Source organism: Emys orbicularis, chromosome 4 (genome assembly GCF_028017835.1).
Source record: "Emys orbicularis isolate rEmyOrb1 chromosome 4, rEmyOrb1.hap1, whole genome shotgun sequence".
Lineage (NCBI taxonomy): Eukaryota > Metazoa > Chordata > Testudines > Emydidae > Emys > Emys orbicularis.
The window spans coordinates 119,626,426-119,646,219 of record NC_088686.1 but is presented as its reverse complement, the minus strand read 5'-3'; the positions used below and the strand labels follow the sequence as shown (position 1 = coordinate 119,646,219).

The 19,794-nt window shown below is 41.7% G+C and overlaps 1 protein-coding gene across 1 annotated transcript in view; it reads left to right on the top strand.

The window, feature by feature from the left end:
* Nucleotides 1–4: 4 nt before the first annotated feature.
* The window catches only part of LOC135877803 (receptor-type tyrosine-protein phosphatase eta-like), an 82,686-nt gene continuing 62,896 nt past the window's right edge, over nt 5–19,794 (top strand). Inside the window, exons 1-5 of the mRNA XM_065403353.1 lie at nt 5–103; nt 914–970; nt 6,071–6,089; nt 6,602–6,817; nt 16,695–16,967. Coding sequence (XP_065259425.1) covers nt 5–103; nt 914–970; nt 6,071–6,089; nt 6,602–6,817; nt 16,695–16,967 — 664 coding nt within the window. The remainder of the gene's footprint in view (nt 104–913; nt 971–6,070; nt 6,090–6,601; nt 6,818–16,694; nt 16,968–19,794) is intronic.

The window sequence follows — 19,794 nt, the reverse complement described above, 5'->3', positions numbered from 1 at the left end:
AGGCATGACGGAAAAAGAGAGTTCGAAGGAGGATAATGGGGTAGAAGACTTGCAGATATTTACAGGGAGTGCCTCCCAAGCTCGAAGGACAGCATGGCAGAAAGTATGAACATATGCATGTGTGAAAAGTCTTCATCTTCGATGGGGGTGTGATGGATTTCCTGGTTTTACCTCTGAGTTGCTTAGGCTATGTCTACACTAGCACTTTTGTCGGTCGGGGTGTGAAAAAAACACCCTCCTGACTGACGTAAGTTTTACCGACAGAAGTGCTGGTGTGGACAGTGCTATGTTAGTAGAAGACGCTCTCCCGCTGGCATAGCTACCGCCACTCGTTGGGGGTGGTTTAATTATGGCAGTGGGAGAGCTCAGTCCCGCGGGCATAGAGCGGCTGCACAGGACACCTTACAGCATTGCAGTTGTAGTGGTACAGCTGTGCCTCTGTAAAGTGCATAGAGTAGACATAGCTGATTGCTGAGCCCACAAAGCAAAGCAAGCAACACAAGAATAAAGCTGCTTCTCAGAAGTCAGGTCAGGATTTTTTTATTTTTATTTTTTTAGTACCCTTAATGTGCAGTCAAATGGTTTCCTACTCCTGTATTTACATGAACAAAACCACTTTGTTTTGGTTTTGTTTTGGAAACTTGAGTGGGTAAAGCAGGTGTTGTCCTGCTGGCAGGGTTTTTCCCCCCTCTCCGGGAACCTGGAGTTAAAAAAAAAAAGTGCCTCCCACTGAGTCGTTGTACATGTTGCCTAATCATTTTGCACAGGGGCTTAGTATCACCATGTGGCAAATAGCCACAACTCTTGCTCAGCTTTTCATACCTATTTTTCCCCTTCTCAGAGAACTCTCTTCCATCAGCATAATTCCTGCCTTTTCTTCATATCTCCTTCTGTTGTCTCTTTCCCTCTGCAGTCTTTTCTTTCATCATTTCAGGAAGACCCCAAAGAAGATTGCGAGGCTCCGTTGCCAGTACAGCCATGCTACAATGGGTACCTGACAGTTTGGGCCAAATTCAGCTAGAGCAACTCTGCTTCGAACAGTGTGTGCTTGACAGTGACAACCCCACTTCAGAGTTCAGCCACTTTGATCAAGCTCGGAGAATTGCTACCTGCCACATGAAAAGATGTGGCCATTGAAACTACAATGAAAAGTTTGGTTATACATCCCCCTGTTTTTGTTCAGCTAAAACGATCAGTGTCTCTCATTTTACTGCATTTTCCACCTTTGGTTTCTAAAAGCTTATTTCCTTTTGTTGTTGTTTTTTTCCCCCCTCAATCCAATTGTTTTGTTAAAAAGAAGCTCCGTATATGAATATATAAATTAAATACAATTGAAAAGGAAAGGGGAAATGCAGAGGCTTCTAATGTATCAGATGTGAATATGAGGAGAATCAGATGTTCAGCACGAATATCCTCTGAGATAATGATCAACTATTTTGTATAAATACAGTCTCATTAAGTAACCATATGGAGCTAGGGAATAGTTCAGTTTAAGACCTGTAGTTACGACATTTAGGGCATGTCTACAAGTACAGTGCTGCAGCAGCGCATCTGTAGTGCCGCTGCAGCATGTCTGGTGAAGACACTCTATGCCGACAGGAGAGAACTCTCCCTTAGGCAAAATAAAACCATCTCCACAAACAGCAGAAGTTCTGTCAGCGGGAGAAGCTGTCCCACCGACATAGCGCTGTGCACATGAGCACTTACGTCAGTGTAACTTATGTCGCTCAGGTGGGTGGTTTATTCATACCACTGAGCAGCGGTAAGTTATGTCGACTTCAGCTGTAGTGTAGACATAGCCTTAGTTAGGCAAGACTGACTCTTACCGAAGTTTTGTGTTGTTTTTTGGGTGTTCTCTGGTGTGAAGGTTGTGGTGTTTTGGGAAGTTCAGTTTGTGAGATATGTGGCTTTGTCTACACTACAAGCACCAGTGTACACACTTACTACAGTGATGAAAGGGTTTTTTCCATTACTGTAGTCAGGGCCGGCTCCAAGCCCCTTCCCCAAATCCCCGGCCCCACCTCCTCCCCTGGGCGCGCCACATTTCCCCTCCTACCCCTTCCTCCCGTCCCAGGCAAGCCTGGGAGAGAGGGGGCAGAAGCGGAGCAGCGGCAGGCTCGGGGGAGCGGTTCCTCTGGCCCCCCCCCCAGGGTTTCTTCCTGCGGCCCTTCCCGCGCACCCCACCGCCGCAGCTCACCTCCGCTCAGGGCCGGCTCCCGGCTTTTTGCGCCCCAAGGGGGAAAAAAAAAAAAGGAGCTGGAGTGCCACCCCTTGTTAAGTGCCGCCCCAAGCACATGCTTGGAGTGTTGGTGCCTAGAGCCGGCCCTGACTGTAGTAAATCCACCTGGTAGCTAAGTTGATAGAAGTATTCTTCCATAGACCTAGCTGTATCTACACTGGGGTATAGATCAGCTTAACTATGTCTCTCAGAAGTGTGAATTTGTCACACCCCAAGCGATGTATCTAGGTTGACCTATGTTTTAGGTGTAGATCAGGCTAGTGTCTGTGCTTCTGGAAAGTTAGAAGGGCATTGTGAGATGAGGAGAAGCATGTGATACTGAAGGGAACCACAAAACAATAAACTTTTTAGACTAAAAAGGAGGAGCAGCTTGTTCTTCACAAAACAAAAATTTGGGATAGTTGCCCGTTTTGTTGTTTAAGCAGTGTTTTCAAGTCACATTTTGGATTAATGTTTAAATATATGTTTTAGCTGGGTGATAAATGTTTGGGGTAGAAGGAAGAGTGAGAGACAGGTATTGCAGGATCATTGGCATCTCTAGGCTTTTTTTTTTTTTTTGATGGGAAAGGAAGTAACTAAAGGGCAGATCATGAATGGTGCTAAACTTTCAGGGAAGAATCTGAAAGAGCCCATTTGGCTACTCTGCCATGTCCCCTCCAGTTTCACATAGCCTGAGTTCTGCTGGTGGCAGAGGAGAAAGGGAGCTTCTTGTGTTAGTGGCACTCCCCTTCCTGGGGATCTGTGAACATGGAGGGGAGCTTGAAGGCCCTGTGACAGGCTCCATATGTTTGTGATTCAGATTTGACATGGATCAGAACTTTGGGGGAAATGTGTAATCATTAAAATATGGTGTCTTGACACCATGACCAAAGGTGGCTTATCACCAGAGTCAGGACATGCAGGTACTCCAATGAGTGGGAGGAAAGAGAGTGTGAATGCTAATCTCATGTGGAACTAAAAGAGAATTTCCATATACTAAACAAGCAGTCTCAACCAGGGAGGAAAACCACTGCATAGAAGAGAGGTGGGAAATGTGTGTGCCAAATGATTAAGGGATCAGACAACTTTTTTGTGCACTGAATATTCAGTCAGAATTATGTAAGAACAAACCATCTTTCCAAGCATATTGAATAGTACACCTCTACCCCGATATAACGCGGCCCGATATAACACGAATTCAGATATAACGCGGTAAAGCAGTGCTGGGGGGGGGGGGGGGGCGCACTCCGGTGGATCAAAGCAAGTTCGATATAGCGCGGTTTCACCTATAATGTGGTAAGATTTTTTGGCTCCCGAGGACAGCGTTATATCGAGGTAGAGGTGTATGTGGAACATGTAATGGTGAACATGTACCAGAACAGGACAGAGGGGAATCCACATTCTGTGCTAGATTTATTGTGGCAGGTATGGGTGTCCAGAATGACCGACTTCCTTTCTGATATGATGATGAGCAAAGTCACATCTTTACCTTTATTCTCTGAGGTAAAACTAGTAGGCCAGCAGAGCTGATGGGAAAGAGCAGGAGGCCAAGTGGTCTCTGCAGCCCGGACTAGCCAGCTGAGAGGCTGTGGTGCTAGAGAGAAAGAGATTGCAAGTGCACAAGTGCATGAAGAAGTGAGATGAAACCTGAACCATAGAAGATGAATGTGCTATTTGCCTGAATCACTAATCTCTCTACATTTGCATAGTACCTCATCTACATGAGGTTTTACATTAGTGCAAGGCTAGGTATGATTTCATACAGGTCCCTAGTGTCTCCTTACCATAATATGGGGTGAATCACATCAGAGTGGATGACCAGTCTGACCTTTATAAATCTGATAGTAATGCTAGAGGGGAAGGTGCTTGCCAGCTGCTCAGTCCATTCAGAGACAGAGGCTGTCCTAGCCAATGCCAGGGACAGAGGTCTTTGGGAAGAAGCCTTCCTGTGCCTGGAGAATTCCCTCAAACTCTAGGGTTAAGTCGGGTTGCCACACACTAGAATGAATTACAAAACTATGTTTGTTTGATTTTGAGATTTTTATGCAAATGAAGTAGGGGCAAGAGGTGAATAAATGACGCTATTTAGATTTTCCAATGTTTCTTTCTTCCTTTTCTTAAAGGCTTATTACACTCAGTATCTATGTGTACTTGTATGGACTGTTCATGCGTATATAGGCAAGTTACACGAAGTAAATAATTGTCTGTTTAATCCTTACATGTAATTGTTAAAATATATGACCACTATGCAGCAAAGGAAACAGTCAGTTTGCATCAGTAGGTTATGAGGATCTGAAAAGTTCAGTTTGTTTTCTATGTGTATGTGCCTGCAGAACTCCATCTAGTGTTGGTCTTTAGATTCTCTTTTAGGTGCATTTTCCAATCTATATTGTCTGCTGCCACCTAGTGATAGAAGAAAATAATTATGGGTCAGTTCCATTAAATCATTGGTTTTCAAACTGAGGCATTTCCCCTTGGGTGGGAAGGGAAGTGCCATGGTTATCAGGTGGATGCGAGGACCTGACTGTCTCACTAGCTGAGCTGCAGCTCCAGCTGCTGTTGCCAGGCTAGAAGAGCTGGGAGGAGTTTGGGGCATAGCATCTCCCTGTGCAGCAGCTTCAGGGGGTGGGGAGCATGTCAGCTCACTCTCCTCCCTAGAGGCTCGTGTGCATGTGCCCCCTTGTGAGAGTTCCTCCCTTCCTGCACAGGCTCTTGTGCATGCATGCTGGGGATCGTGTCAGGGCCAAAGGAGCCTGTGGCCTGTGAGTGATTCTGGGGAGTCTCAGGGGTGGGAGCACAAGGAAAGGGGTGCAGCCCAACTGTCTATCACCCACCCAGAGCATATCACGGAAAGGGGATGCTCACAGACTGGGGAGCAGCAGGGCACTCTGGCCAGGATGGACACCTGGGGTCCAGGTGTCCAAAGAAACAGAGTTTCTTAGAAAGATGGGGAGTATACATGGGACATGAATCTCCAAAGCGAAGTGCAGCAAAAAAAGCTTGGGAACCTCTGCATTAAATGTTTGCAGGTACTAAAACAGCGTAATCAGAAATTGCAAAGCACCTCCATGGATTTCCTTCTGCTAACAAAATTAAACACATGCACACATGTTGGCATTGCTATCTGAAAGGCTGCAGATTAGGTTCTTGGAGAATGCTTCTCAAGCCCAGACAATTATTGTATGTCAACATATATAATAAAAATAACATTCTTAAAACTGTTTCCAGTTTATCAATGAAATATTTTTCAAATTTGACTGAGTTCAGAGCACTTTGGATCAGAAACACATGGAGTACTCCTCACTGAGACGTAATAGTAATGCTTATTGTATAGTATAAGGAGGATGGGAGAATCTTTTAAATCATAGATGGAAAAGACTTCTTAGCTCTAGGCTTGTCCCTTCCAAGGAAAGATGATTCCCTAAGACACATTTTCTAGTATTTTGTCTGAGATCCTATAGGTTTCTTTTATAACTTTTTAGGTACAGTATAAAAAAATAAGATTAGTTGTGTATACCTATTTCTATAATTAAATATTGAAATATTATGATTGCTGTATAACCCCCCCCACACACACACACACACACACACACCCCAATATAGCTGCAATCTTTGAACAATTTATTTTTTGGGTTTTTTTTCTGTTAAATAAGTATTTTCTAGCTACTATTTTGTATGTCCATAAATTTTGGGTGTCCATTTTGCATATCAAAAGTTTTGATATCTACTAGCAAACATAGATTTGATCTGAATATATATTCTTTCTGTAGCTGTTAATTTTAAAATGTTTAATTTCTGTTTTGTACTTCCAACACTTAGTTATCTAACTCCTATTATTTATTTTATTTTCAGATCAAACCTGCAGCTGCCTGTAAGTATCAATCTATTACTTTATTATGATTTTGTTTAGTATCCAAATTTCACAATGTGCACACAGGAACAAATGAATATAAACTGGCCATCAATGAGTTTAGGCTTGAAATTAGACTAAGGTTTCTAACTATCAGAGGACTGAAGTTCTGGAACCAGCTTCCAAGGGGAGCAATGGGGGCAAAGCACCTAACTGGCTTCAAGACTGAGCTTGAAAGGTTTGTGGAGAGGATGGTATGATGGGACTGCCTACAATGCATGTAGCCGATCTGCAACTGCTAGCAGCAAATATCTCCAATGGCCGGTGATGGTACAGTACAGTACAATTAACTCAAAGTAAAAAAATCTGATGTAAAAGAAGGGGACAGTAAAGTGGTATTTAAAGTGGTGGTGTTATAGTCTGAAGAAAACCTAATTGGCAATAACAAAGGTGAATACACATACATAAAGTGAAATGCCAGAATTATGTGATGTTGTTTAACCATTTTTCTGTAATTTTTCCTTATCTTATAGGCTTTGAAGATTGCAACTCAATAAATGTAAATGCAACGACGACAGAAATCAATATTGACACAAAAGAAAACTTAACAATAAGCAATGTAACTTTTGCAAATGGAACACTGTTCCGGGATTCACCACTGACCAATTCGACAGGAGGTCTTTCCCCTGGTGTACAATACATTATCAACTTCCAAAATAATACAGAATCATGCTGCAAAAACATTACAAGTAAGTGACATGAGGTTGTTGTAGGAGGGAGTATCTTCATTTTATAGCTTTCTTACCATTTTAAGTCGTGTCTACACCAAAGAAAGCAAACGGCATAGCAGAGCGTGGCTCCACCTTGATTCCTGGCAGAGCAGTGAACCATGTTCTGTCAAAGACCTATACCTGCTTAGTAGGCTTTGAAAACTGTTTGTGAACATGGGGCCTTACGATATTTCATGAATGCAGGTGCTGTCACCTAGTTGCAGACTCTTTACCTATGAAGGGTTACTTTCCTTTGCTTTCCTTTTCGTGGTTTCAGCTGGCAGCATGGACAAATGTATAGAGTTGGGCTAGTGTTGTGAGTGTTTGGACTGTGACTTATATATGAAATACTTTGTGACAAATCACTCCTGCAACTACTTATATACTATAATATATATAGTACTGTACCACATATCCAGATGGCGATGGCTGATGGCCCTGTGTTCTAGGGCCCTCTCCTTACATTGTGGTACAGTCAGCAAGACCCCTTTTCCGACCGTTGCAAGTATCTTTTAGAAAGAACAGCAAGTTGGTGGTAACAGCCTTCAACACCCTGAATGGTGTAGGCAGGAGAAATGAGGCAGCCCAACATCTGAGTGTTGTGGAGGTCAGTGCTGCTGCTCCTCAGTCCTGGCTGACCAAACCCTAAGATGGAAAAGGGACTGAGGGGGCCAAAGGGTGAAGGGGAAGCAGTGATCAACAACTAGGAAATGCCCAGTTGTGGATGAGGAAAGTTGCTGTTAAGGCCTCCAGAGTCCTGACTGCCTCCTGGCTTAAGTAGAATACATAAAATAAATATTTACATGCACATGAATTAAAACCTAGCCCAGCATATTCAACCTGAATACATCAGTAAGTCCTTAATGAGTTCTAAGGGTGCTGCCCTCTATCAGTGAATGTTAGCCTCCGGCTACATTATTGTGTCTTGCTGCTCTTTTCTATTTCTCACGGTGTTACTCAAGACTTCCCATCCCCATCCTCCTATTCAGAACTGCCCTTTCCTTCTTAATGCTTATAATAGGCTGTCCCCTGCTAAACGTACGCCAGGCCTGGATTAGCTGATTGACGCTAAAAGGAGGGGTTGTGGGAAGCACTGTGAAAATTCTGTTGGAGGCTATGAATTAATGGAGTCTTGCGGTTAGCATCAGATGTGTTTAAAGCAAACAAATCCCCTTTGATAAGTTTCATTCTAATAAATCTGGCTGATCTATGGGTGTGAAACTCAGTGCAACACTGAGAGACTCTAGCGTCATATTTTGGAATGATGATCTTTTTTTGTATCTTCTTCTAATTGTAATCTTTGCGACCCCTTGACTGTTTGAATAACTGCCCATATTAGCTCCAGAATATAACATTTGTAAGGCACTTTTCTAGATTATTCCATACTCCTTATCGGAAAAGTTACTCTAAGATTTATGAAAATAACACATGTAGGGCAATATAGATGCACTTTGTATATAAGAAGGCTACATAATTTGTAAGGCCATGGCAGAAACAATTAGGGTATCTCACCCTCACAGTCAAATCTTAGTAAAATGGCGAGGTCAGAAGTGTACACAGGTTTTGGGGTTGCCATACTTAAACTGGTAATGCCTTAATGGTTTCCTCTCCAAGATAAAGCGCTAAATTCACTGGTACACTCCAGCTGCTTTGTACTGCTTTGCTGAAGCAAAACCAAGTTTACAGATTACTCTGGCAGTAATGGCCCCTATGAAACACTTTACCAGCTGGGGATCGCTCGAGTGCAAGACCTCTGTTATACCCCTACAGTTGAAAGGGGTAAGGGGGCAGGTAGGGCACTGGATGGTAGAGCGCTTTCCAGGTGCTGTGCACTGCGTGAGCACTGCAATACTGGTAGGAGGGGAGCTGAAGATCTGTCCCAGTCTCACACACACATATTTACATTCTGAATTTTCTTGTGAATATTTCACAGGTTTTTATCTAGTTGGGTCTTAGTGATGAAGTGTTATTGGTTTCCACACGAATAATAATCTACAAAATTGTGTAGATTGGCAAAAAAAAATAGTTTGTTTGTTTTGTTTTTCTTCTAGCAATAGAAAGAATCAATAAACTCGTAACTGATTTAACCTCAAAGAGACCCTTTCTCCCTGACAGGTAGCCCACCTAGTGTTTCTCTCCAATGGATTAACTGCATTTTGTTGTGTCTCTTAACTTGTAACTAACTGACATGGTTCTCTTGTACTTTTGTATGTTGTTGGAAAGTCTATGCTTTGTCAAATACTAGTTGTAAGACAGTTTTTCATGCCTCCTGTATTTCTCCCTACTTTTGGTGTTAGGATAGTTTAGAATTTATCAGTCACAGTGACAATGGGAATGTTTCCTGGAACCCCTGTAACTGGAAAACTTAAAATACTATGGTCTGTATATGAAGCCAAGAAACACAGGACCAGATTTATTAATGTATTCAGATACTTGCAGGGGCAAAGAACATAAGAACGGCCTACTGGGTCAGACCAAAGGTCCATCTAGCCCAGTAACTTGTCTTCTAACAATGGCCAATGCCAGGTGCCCCAGAGGGAATGAACAGAACAGGTAATCATCAAGTTTCCTGTCACCCATTCCCAGCTTCTGGCAAACAGAGGCTAGGGACACCATCCCTGCCCATCCTGGCTAATAGCCATTGATGGACCTATCCTCCGTGAATTTATCCAGTTCTTTTTTGAACCCTGTTATAGTCTTGGCCTTCACAACATCCTCTGGCAAGGAGTTCGACAGGTTGACTATGCCTGCTGGGAAAAAATATTTCCTCTTGTTTGTTTTAAACCTGCTGTCTATTAATTTCATTTGGTGACCCCCAGTTCTTGTGTTATGAGAAGGAGTAAATAACACTTCCTTATCTACTTTTTCCACACCAGTCATGATTTTAGAGACCTCTATCATAGCCCTCCTTAGTTGTCTTTTTTCCACGCTGAAAAGTCCCAGTCTTATTAATCTCTCCTCATGTGGCAGAAGCTCCTTATCCCTAATCATTTTTGTTGCCCTTTTCTGAACCTTTTCAAATTTCAATATATCTTTTTTGAGATGGGGCGACCACATCTGCATGGAGTATTCAAGAAGTGGGCGTACCATGGATTTATATAGAGGCAATATGATATTTTCTGTCTTATTGTCTATCCCTTTCTTAATGATTCCCAACATTCTGTTCACTTTTTTGACTGACGCTGCACATTGAATGGAAGTTTTCAGAGAACTATCTCATGCTTTAATTTTAAGTGAATGTGTGCTCCTGAAAGTTGCAGAATTGACATCCCTGTAGACTGAAGTTCTCTGTCTATGCTATAGCCAGGGGAAGTGCAAAATTCCCCCTTGTCAGCAAGCTTGACCGTTGCACTCTGCCTTCTAAGGGGAAAGGAGCCAGTTCATTTTCCATGACTGTTCACTTGTTGGTCTCTCTGAGATTACCACTGACAAGGATGCCAGTTGTGATAGTGGCTTATATGGAATAGAATTGATCTGTTGAATTGACTATGGCTAGCAACTCTCTTCACTCAGGTCACCAAACAGCCATCAGGTTAGAGTGATTTACAATGATTATCAGCCTGCGCTGAAATCAAACTGGTGATGTAAAGGTGACAGACACTGCCTTACATTACCATTCCTATACAGTCCCCTCCCAGAGTTGAATCTCATTACACAAAATCTTAATGTTTTCCGCTATTGTTTTTTTTCTTTATGCAATTAGTCTTTCTGTGCTAAAGATAAACTACCTCTTTCTGTTTTTTAAGCAGAGCCTAGTCCAGTTTTTAATATCCGGGTTACAAGCATCCTTGCATGTGAAGTAAACTTAACATGGCAAAATGATGATACTCCTGCTTCTGAGTACAATTACAGGATACATATTGAAAATGAAACTTCACCGGTTGGGAATCAGACCTTGAAAACCATGTGTGCTGTAGTTATAGATGTAGAACCTGGAACCTCTTACAAGTTCACAATATTTCCACTAGCAGCAGATAATAAAACTGAAGGAGACCCAAATGCCAACAAACATCTATATAAGTCACTGAGTCACACACAGTTCTTTCAGCTAAATATCTATTCTGTACTTCTGAGAGCTGTTTGTTCACCTGGGCTTCTTCATTCAATATACACCTCTACCCTGATATAACGCTGTCCTCGGGAGCCAAAAAATCTTACCGCGTTATAGGTGAAATCGCATTATATCGAACTTGCTTTGATCCACTGGGGTACGCATCCCCGCCCCCCCAGAGCTCTGCTTTACTGCGTTATATCCAAATTTGTGTTATATCAGGTCGTGTTATATCGGGGTAGAGGTGTACTTTCATGTACATATGGCATTTGAGTTCAGGAATTTATAACTATTCAGTCTGGAACACTCCTGAGGAGAAGAAAAAATCTAAAATCTAGGTGTGTTCATAATTAGCGAAGTCGGTCTCTAAATTAGCTATTTTTAAGACAGCAGTGCATGGGGCTTCTGAGAGTAATGGCTCTGGGAGCCTCTGTTTTCGCATGTTCAGTTTAACACCTCAGTTGTGTCTAATTTTCTGAAAGTTGGTGCTTTTTAAAACTAAGCCCTTTTAAGGTGTCTCAAGTGGGGCACTCAAAATGAAGGCATCCATATTACTAGACACTTTTGAAAATGTAGACCACGGTATCTAGATGTGTGCTATTTGGTAAAGCTTGCCAAGTTAGAATATTTAGGACAACAGTGTGCAAGCTTGCAGAGAGGAGAGGATTCAGGAGTAAATAATTTATTTTTTAAAAGCAAGATAAAGCTGAAATATTTCAATATGTTTGTAGGGGAGGAGTCGAGAGTAGCATGCATGCATGCACACACAGTGCACTCAAGTACATTGTCCCAGCATGCACTTACACTAAAATATGCCAAGGCTGGGGTTCAGAAGTGCTCTTAAGATGTAGCTGCTGGGCTTTGTGATGAGGCTTTCAAAAAACAAAAGGTAGGGATTTGCAGGGAGGCAGATTATTATTTATTATTTGTATTCCTGTAGTGTCTAGGAGCCCTAGTCCTAGACCAGGACCCCATTATTCTATGAACTGAAGGGTCAAACAGAGTCTGAAATTTGGTGTTTTGTTTACTCTATTAATCGTGACCATTGCCTTTTGTGTATTGTTTTGCTTGTACTATACAATAAATAACTAGCTTCAGACACCCCTGGGTATCTTGGATTTTGTTGTCGTCAATGAACAAACGTAGTCATTTTAACCAATCGTGTGTTTCCAGAACTAGAGTCTGCCATATTTGTGACAAAAGCAAGTTGATGATACCTGAACAAAATATTGTCCCTTTGAATTACGCTCTTGAGAGTAAAAGTGCTTGAAAGTGCATGATCACATCTCCTGTAACTTTGAAGGAGAGAAGAAGGAATCTCCTTATGCTCAAAACTGGTTTAAACAAGATAAAATCACTAGGGATAAACACAATTGGAATGTCTGACCTCAGGGAAACAACTTAATGGGAAAAGGTCAGAATGATCAGAAGGGGTAGCCCCATGAATAAGCTCTAGCGGTATGTCCAAAATGCAATCTGAGGTGTGATTGCAGCTTGGGAAGACATACCCACACTAGCATGGCTAAAGATAGCAGTGTAGATATGGGGGCAGTTGCATCAGTGTGTGTTATAAAAGTATGCCAGGAATCCTGGCTATGTACACACGTTGCTAACCTGTGCTGAAGCCCATGTTCCTGCATGTACAGTGTTATTTTTAGCTGTGCTAGTGCAGGAATTACACTGCCAATTGCAGTGTGGACATATACCCTAAAATGAAGTAGACTAGATGATGGAGATAGTGATAAAAGAAAAAAATGAGTATATCCTAGAATAACACTGATTTAAATACAATCCACCCAACCAAGTTTCTTGGTTAGCAATATTACATGAAGGGTTTTTTTTTAGCTACTTGGGATATAGTAACTCTGGTCTTGCAGTGGTTACAATGATGATAAGAGAAGTTTATATATTACTGAAAATCCTGATTAACCAATGATAGTGTGGAATACATATGATATATTCATTATGGTCAGTTGTCCAGTTCTTAATGCAGCTATAGAAATTCCCATGGTATTGGATTCCTCCAGGATGGAGACATCTATAAGACTGTGCCTTGGTGTATGTGGTGAGGCCACACTTTGCTCTCAAAGATAATTGCTAATGGTTCCAAGATTGCTTCAGCTAGTTACTTAAATATCCTAGTGTGAATTTTGTCAGGCTCTGCCAATTTGAATATATCTCATTATTTAAATATTCTTTAACTTGTTCTTTCCCTAACCTAGCTTGTGTTCCTTCCCCTAATTGTTTTAAGCATCTTGTCACAATTTACCATTTTAGTGAAGACTAAAGCAAAGTTAGGCATTAACTTCTCAGCCTTCTTAATGTCATCTGTTGTTATCTCTACTTCCCTGCTAAGTAGTTGACCTACACTTTCCTTTGCCTTTCTCTTGCTTTAATTTATTTATAGAACCTCTTCTTATAGCCTATTTTGTCTCTTTCTAGGTGTAACTCACCAAATGCCTTAGCCTTTCGGATTTTCTCCCTACAGGCTTGTGCTATTCTTTTGTACTCATCCTCAGCAAGTTGGTCATGTTTCCACTTTTTGTAGGATTCCTTTTTGGTTTTCAGCTCATTAAAGGGCTCATGATGGAGCCATGTCAGTTTCTCACTATTCTTTGTATCTTTCCTTCACATCAGGATGCTTTGCTGTTGCACCTTAATTTGTCTCTTTGAGAAACTGCCAGCTCTTCTGAACTCCTTTCCCCCTTAGATTTTCTTCCCAGGGGACCTTACCTACCAGTTCTCTGAGTTAGTAAAAGTTTGCTTTTTTTGAAGTCCATTGTCCTTTTTCTGCAGTTCTCATTCCTTTGTTTCCTTAGAATAATCAAATCTATCATTTGATGATCACTTTCACCCTTCTACCTTGAAATTCCCAACCAATTCCTGATTGTTATTCAGTTTCAAGTCTGAAATGGTTGCCCAGCAGTTACTTTCTTCAGCTTCTGAAGTGAGAAATTGTCCCCAGTACATTCCAAGAACTTTATAGGAGATTTTTACCATGTTACTTTCCCAACAGATGTTTGAGTAGTTAAATTCCTCCATTACTTCTGTTTTGGATATTTCTGTTGTTTTTTCTCTAAATGCCTCGTCTACCTCCTCATCCTGATTTAGTGGTCTGTAGTAGACCCCCCCCCCCAGCAGGGGCGGCTCCAGGCACCAGCCAGTCGCTGTGAGGGCGGCAGTCAGGCGGCCTTCGGCGGCATGCCTGTGGGAGGTCCGCCGGTCCCGCGGTTTTGGCGGCAATTCGGCAGCAGGTACGCCGAAGCTGTGGGACCAGCAGATCACCCGCAGAAACGACGCCGAATCCGCGTGACCGCGGACCGCCCACAGGCATGCCGCTGAAGGCCGCCTGACTGCCATGCTTGGGGTGGCAAAAAACATAGAGCCGCCCCTGCCCCCAGTATGACATTGCTCCATGTTTTTTTCCCTCTTTTATTTTCACCCAGAGATTTTCTACTGGTCTGCCTGTCACCTCCTTGTGGACCTCAGTACAAGTGTAAATATTCTTGATGTATAATGTATAACTAGCTAGGGACATAAAAAGAAACAAGAAAACATTCTACAAATACATTAGAAGCAAGAGGAAGACCAATGACAGAGTAGGCCTGTTACTAAATGAGGGGGGAAAGACAATAACAGAAAATGTGGAAATGGCAGAGGTGCTTAATGACTTCTCTGATTTGGTTTTCACCAAGAAGGTTAATGGTGATTGGACGTCTAACATAGCGAATGCCAGTGAAAATGAGGTAGGATCAGAGCCTAAAATAGGGAAAGAACAAGTCAAAAATTACTTCGACAAGTTAGATGTCTTCAAATCACCAGGGCCTGATTAAATGCATCCTAGAATACTCAAAGAGCTGACTGAGGAGATATCTGAACCATTAGCAATTATCTTTGAAAAGTCATGGAAGACGGGAGACATTCCAGAAGACTGGAAAAGGGCAAATATAGTTCCCATCTATAAAAAAGGAAATAAGGACAACCTGGGGAATTACAGACCAGTCAGCTTAACTTCTGTACCCAGAAAGATAATGAAGCAAATAATTAAGCAATCAATTAGCAAACACCTAGAAGATAATAAGGTGATAAATAACAGTCAGCATGGATTTGTCAAGAACAAATCATGTCAAACGAATCTGATAGCTTTTTTTGACAGGGTAACAAGCCTTGTGGATAGAGGGGAAGCGGTAGATGTATATCTTGACTTTAGTATGGCTTTTGATACTGTCTTGCATGACCTTCTCATAAACAATCTAGGAAAATACAACCTAGATGGAGCTACTATAAGGTGGGTGCATAACTGCTTGGAAAATCATTCCCAGAGAGTAGTTATCAGTGGTTCACAGTCATGCTGGAAGGGCATAACGAGTGGGGTCCTGCAGGGATCGGTTCTGGGTCCGGTTCTGTTCAATATCTTCATCAGTGATTTAGATAATGGCATACTTACTTAGATAATGGTACACTTATAAAGTTTGCAGACGATACCAAGCTGGGAGGGCTTGCAAGTGCTTTGGAGGACAGGATTAAAATTCAAAATGATCTGGACAAACTGGAGAAATGGTTTGAAGTAAATAGGATGAAATTCAATAAGGACACATGCAAAGTACTCCACTTAGGAAGGAACAATCAGTTGCACACATACAAAATGGGAAATGACTGCCTAGGAAGGAGTACTGCAGAAAGGGATCCGGGGGTCATAGTGGATCACAAGCTAAATATGAGTCAACCGTGTAACGCTGTTGCAAAAAAACCCACAAACATAATTCTGGGATTTATTAGCAGGAATACTGTAAGCAAGACATGAGAAGTAATTCTTCCGCTCTACTCCGCGCTGATTAGGCCTCAACTGGAGTATTGTGTCCAGTTCTGGGTGCCACATTTCAGGAAAGATGTGGACAAATTGGAGAAAGTCCAGAGAAGAGCAACAAAAATGATTAAAGGTCTAGAAAAAATGACCTATGAGGGAAGATTGAAAAAATTGGGTTTGTTTAGTCTGGAGAAGAGAAGACTGAGAAGGGACATGATAACAGTTTTTAAGTACATAAAAGGTTGTTACAAGGAGGAGGGAGAAAAATTGTTCCTCTTAACCTCTGAGGCTAGGACAAGAAGCAATGGGCTTAAATTGCAGCAAGGGCGGTTTAGGTTGGACATTAGGAAAAACTTCCTAACTGTGAGAGTGGTTAAGCACTAGAATAAATTGCCCAGGGAGGTTGTGGAATCTCCATCATTAGGGATTTTTAAGAGCAGATTGGACAAACACCTGTCAGGGATGGTCTAGATAATACTTAGTCTTGCCTTGAGTGCGGGAGACTGGACTAGATGACCTCTCGAGGTCCCTTCCAGTTCTATGATTCTATTATGCAACACCACCTCCTTTTTTTGTTACACTTTTTGTAAAAGCTAGTCTAGCAGGTGCTCCACAGTGGAGTAACCTGCACTGATATATAGGGATTCACAGCAGGTTAAACAACAGAAACTCATTATAGCAATAGTATAAATTGACATGTCTCTGGAACATGAAAATGAAATGAACAAAAAATGGGACCACTAGCCATTGTAATTTTATCCCAAATAGTGTGACCAAATGCCAATTTTATATGTGTAAATGTCAAAACAGTAACTGGAAATTTACAAACCTATTTGCTTATTTCTCCATGTTGTTGTTTTTTATGAAGATTCCACCCCTTTCCCCTCCTCCCCCTGCAGTAAATCTATTAATAATGTTTAAGAATTTTGCTGGGGGGAAGTCCTACAATATTTCCTAAATACTACTCTCTAATCTGTGTTCTGTTTTTCCCCAAACAGAGCCCAGTCCAGTTTTTGACATCGAGCCCACAAGTATCGGCACAGATCAAGTGACCTTAACGTGGAAAAACAATGACACTGCTGCTCCTAATTACACATATGTGATACACATTGATGGGAATGGAATTTCTCCTACTCGGAACCAAACCTCCCAAAACAAAAGTGCTGTAATTGTGGGATTACAGCCTGGTACCCTTTATAACTTCACAATAGTTCCACTAGCAGCGGATAACACGACTGAAGGAGACTCAAAAGTCATACACATCTATACAAGTAAGCAATAGAAATACATAGTACATGTTGCTTACAATTAAATGCAGGCACTCTTTCTTTCCTCGATTACCCCTACACTTGAAAAGGGTAAAGGGGCAGGTGGGGCACTAGATGGGTAGCACAGAGACACCTATGCCAGCTCAATCCCCCCAGGAGTTTCCGTAAGCCTGGGAGATCAAAAATGCCCCATTAAGAGCACTTTCCAGGTGATGTGCACTGCGTGAGCACTGCAAAACTGGTAGGAGGGGAGCTGAAGATCTGTCCCAGTCTCTCTCTCTCTCTCTCTCTCACACACACACACACACACATTTACATTCTGAATTTTCTTGTGAATATTTCACGTTTTTATCTAGGCAGGTCTTAGTGATGAGGTGTTAATGTTTTCCACACACACAATATGTGAGCACCCCAAAGTACATTATTGTGTAGATTGTCAAAAATATATATTTGTTTTTGTTTTGTTTTACTTCAGTCAGTAGAAAGAATTAATGAAGTTGATTAAATAGATTCTTTCTCTGGACAGGTAGCCCAACTAGTGTTTATCGCCAATGGATTTTTTATGTTTGTTAACTTATAGCTAGCTGACAAGGTTCTCCTATATTTTTGTATGTTGTTGGAAAGTCCGTGATTTGTCAAATACCATTTGCAAGGCAGTTTTTCATGCCTCCTATGTTTCTCCCCACTGTTGATGTTAGGATAGCTCAGAATGTATCAAGTCACAGTGATAATGGGAATGGCTCCTGGAACCCATGTAACTGGAACACTTAAAATACCATGATCTGTACATGAAGTTGAGGAACACAGGCCAGATTTACTAAGGTATTCAGGTACCTCCTGCGGCAAAGAGGTGCCAGGTGGAATTTACAAAAGCCTCTGAGCAGGTTAGGAGCCTAGTTCCCAACGGGTTGCATTCCCAGTTAAGCACTTTAGTAAATCTCACTGTGATAGTCTTCTGGATTTCCCGGAATTATGAGTTAGTGTGTTACCCCCTCAGTCTCTGCAAGTGAGTTTTGCTACTACTAAGCTGTGTGACGATTTCCTAACACACCAGATTGTCTGCATTGCCAGCAAACTCTTCTGGTCTGCCAGTCCAAACATTGCTGGGCAGTCTGTTAAGTTTGTTTTTTTGAAGTCCACTGTCCTTTTTCTGCTGCTCTCTCCTTCCTTTCCTTACAATCATGAAATCTATAATTTGAAGATCAGTTTCGCCCTTCTAACTTCAGATTCCCAACCAATTCCTCCTTGTTGTTCAGTCACGAGTCTAAAATGGTTGCCCCGCCCCCAGTTACTTCCATCAACTTCTGAAATGAAAAATTGTCCCCATACAGTCCAAGAATTTATAGGAGATTTAGTGTTTTGCCATGGAATTAATGCTCTAATTTACAGATTGGAATAACCAGAGTGGTTCACTCAGCCAAAATGTACTCAGGGCTCTGAGTGATTATGCAGAGAGCAGTAAGAACAGAAAAATTAAAAAGAGGGGGAAAAACACCTTCAAAAATACCCCAGGAAAAATAAATGTGAAAAAGAAAATGCTCAGCTAGTGTAAATCAGTGCAGATCCTCTGAAGCCAGTGTTCATCCAGCTGAGGATTTGCAGCAGTTGGCAGTCTGGCCCACTGAATTAATAATAAAAGCTAGCACTGCAATAAATAGAAGAGATAAGGTGTGTCCACACTGCAAAGAAAAAACAGAGCACCAAGTCTCCGAGCCCAAGACCCTGTCTCCTTGCCAGGTGTCAGACCCCAGGCCCTCTTGATCAGGGAGTTTCCCCTATGCTGAGGGGTTGTGTCCACCTGAATAAATGGAGTTGTCCAGCTTTATCACTGTTCTTGAATCTTACTCATTTACATTTGGTAACTTCCAGAGGAATTTTAATGAGATGATCTATATGGGAAATCACTTAGCATTTCTGAGCTGCTAAAGTCCAGACTAGACAGACTTCAACAGACTAGAATCCTTACTGAGAAGTAGACTAAGGGCTTGTCTAGAGAGTGCTTTAGTCTGCACCAGAGGGATGTATATTGTAGTCCACACTAGTGTGTCACACACTAACTGGCCTGTGTGGACCCTGCTGGCATGCGCTCAAAGTTCCCTAATGTGAGCTGATGTAGTACTCTGTGAAACTGGTCTATGTTAACATGCACTAGGGAACTTTGAGTGAGTGCCACAGGATCCACATGGGCCAGTTACTGTGTGGCATGCTAATGTGGACTAAAATTTACATCCTTCTGGTGTGGACTAAAGCACCATGTAGACAAGCCCTGAGACACACTAGATGCAACTCATCACTGGCATGAATAGGAAATGGGATATTTTCTTAAATTGTTGTAAGGTAAATTCTGTTTTCTTTTGGTTAATTTATCAGTAATTTTAAAAGTATTCAGAGTAACTTAAATTCAAGTAATAAAATCCAGTAGACAATAGTTAATCTGAAATATGAGCTTCACTGGCAGTGGTATCCCAGGTGAGCAAAGCTTTGGTTTTGTCCATGGCACCTAAGGGTAAAGAAACAAACAAACCTGACTTCTGGCATGCTATGCCCTGTTTAGTCAAATTCTGGTATGACCCTCTTGGCCTTTTGAAAATCTTAGCAGTTAAAAATGTCTTAGGGATATAGAGAAATGCTTCAGTTATAAATGGATGACTTCTGTAGAGCCCTACATACCTACATTTGTATGAATTGCAATATAGAAGAAAATGAAGAATGTTTAAAAAAAAAAAAAAAAAAAAGCAGCTAAGCAAATCTATTAATTCCTCAGCATATTAAGACAGGAATTAAGCACAACTCAGGGATATGCTGTTAGGGTTCCTGAGCTGTGCGGTAC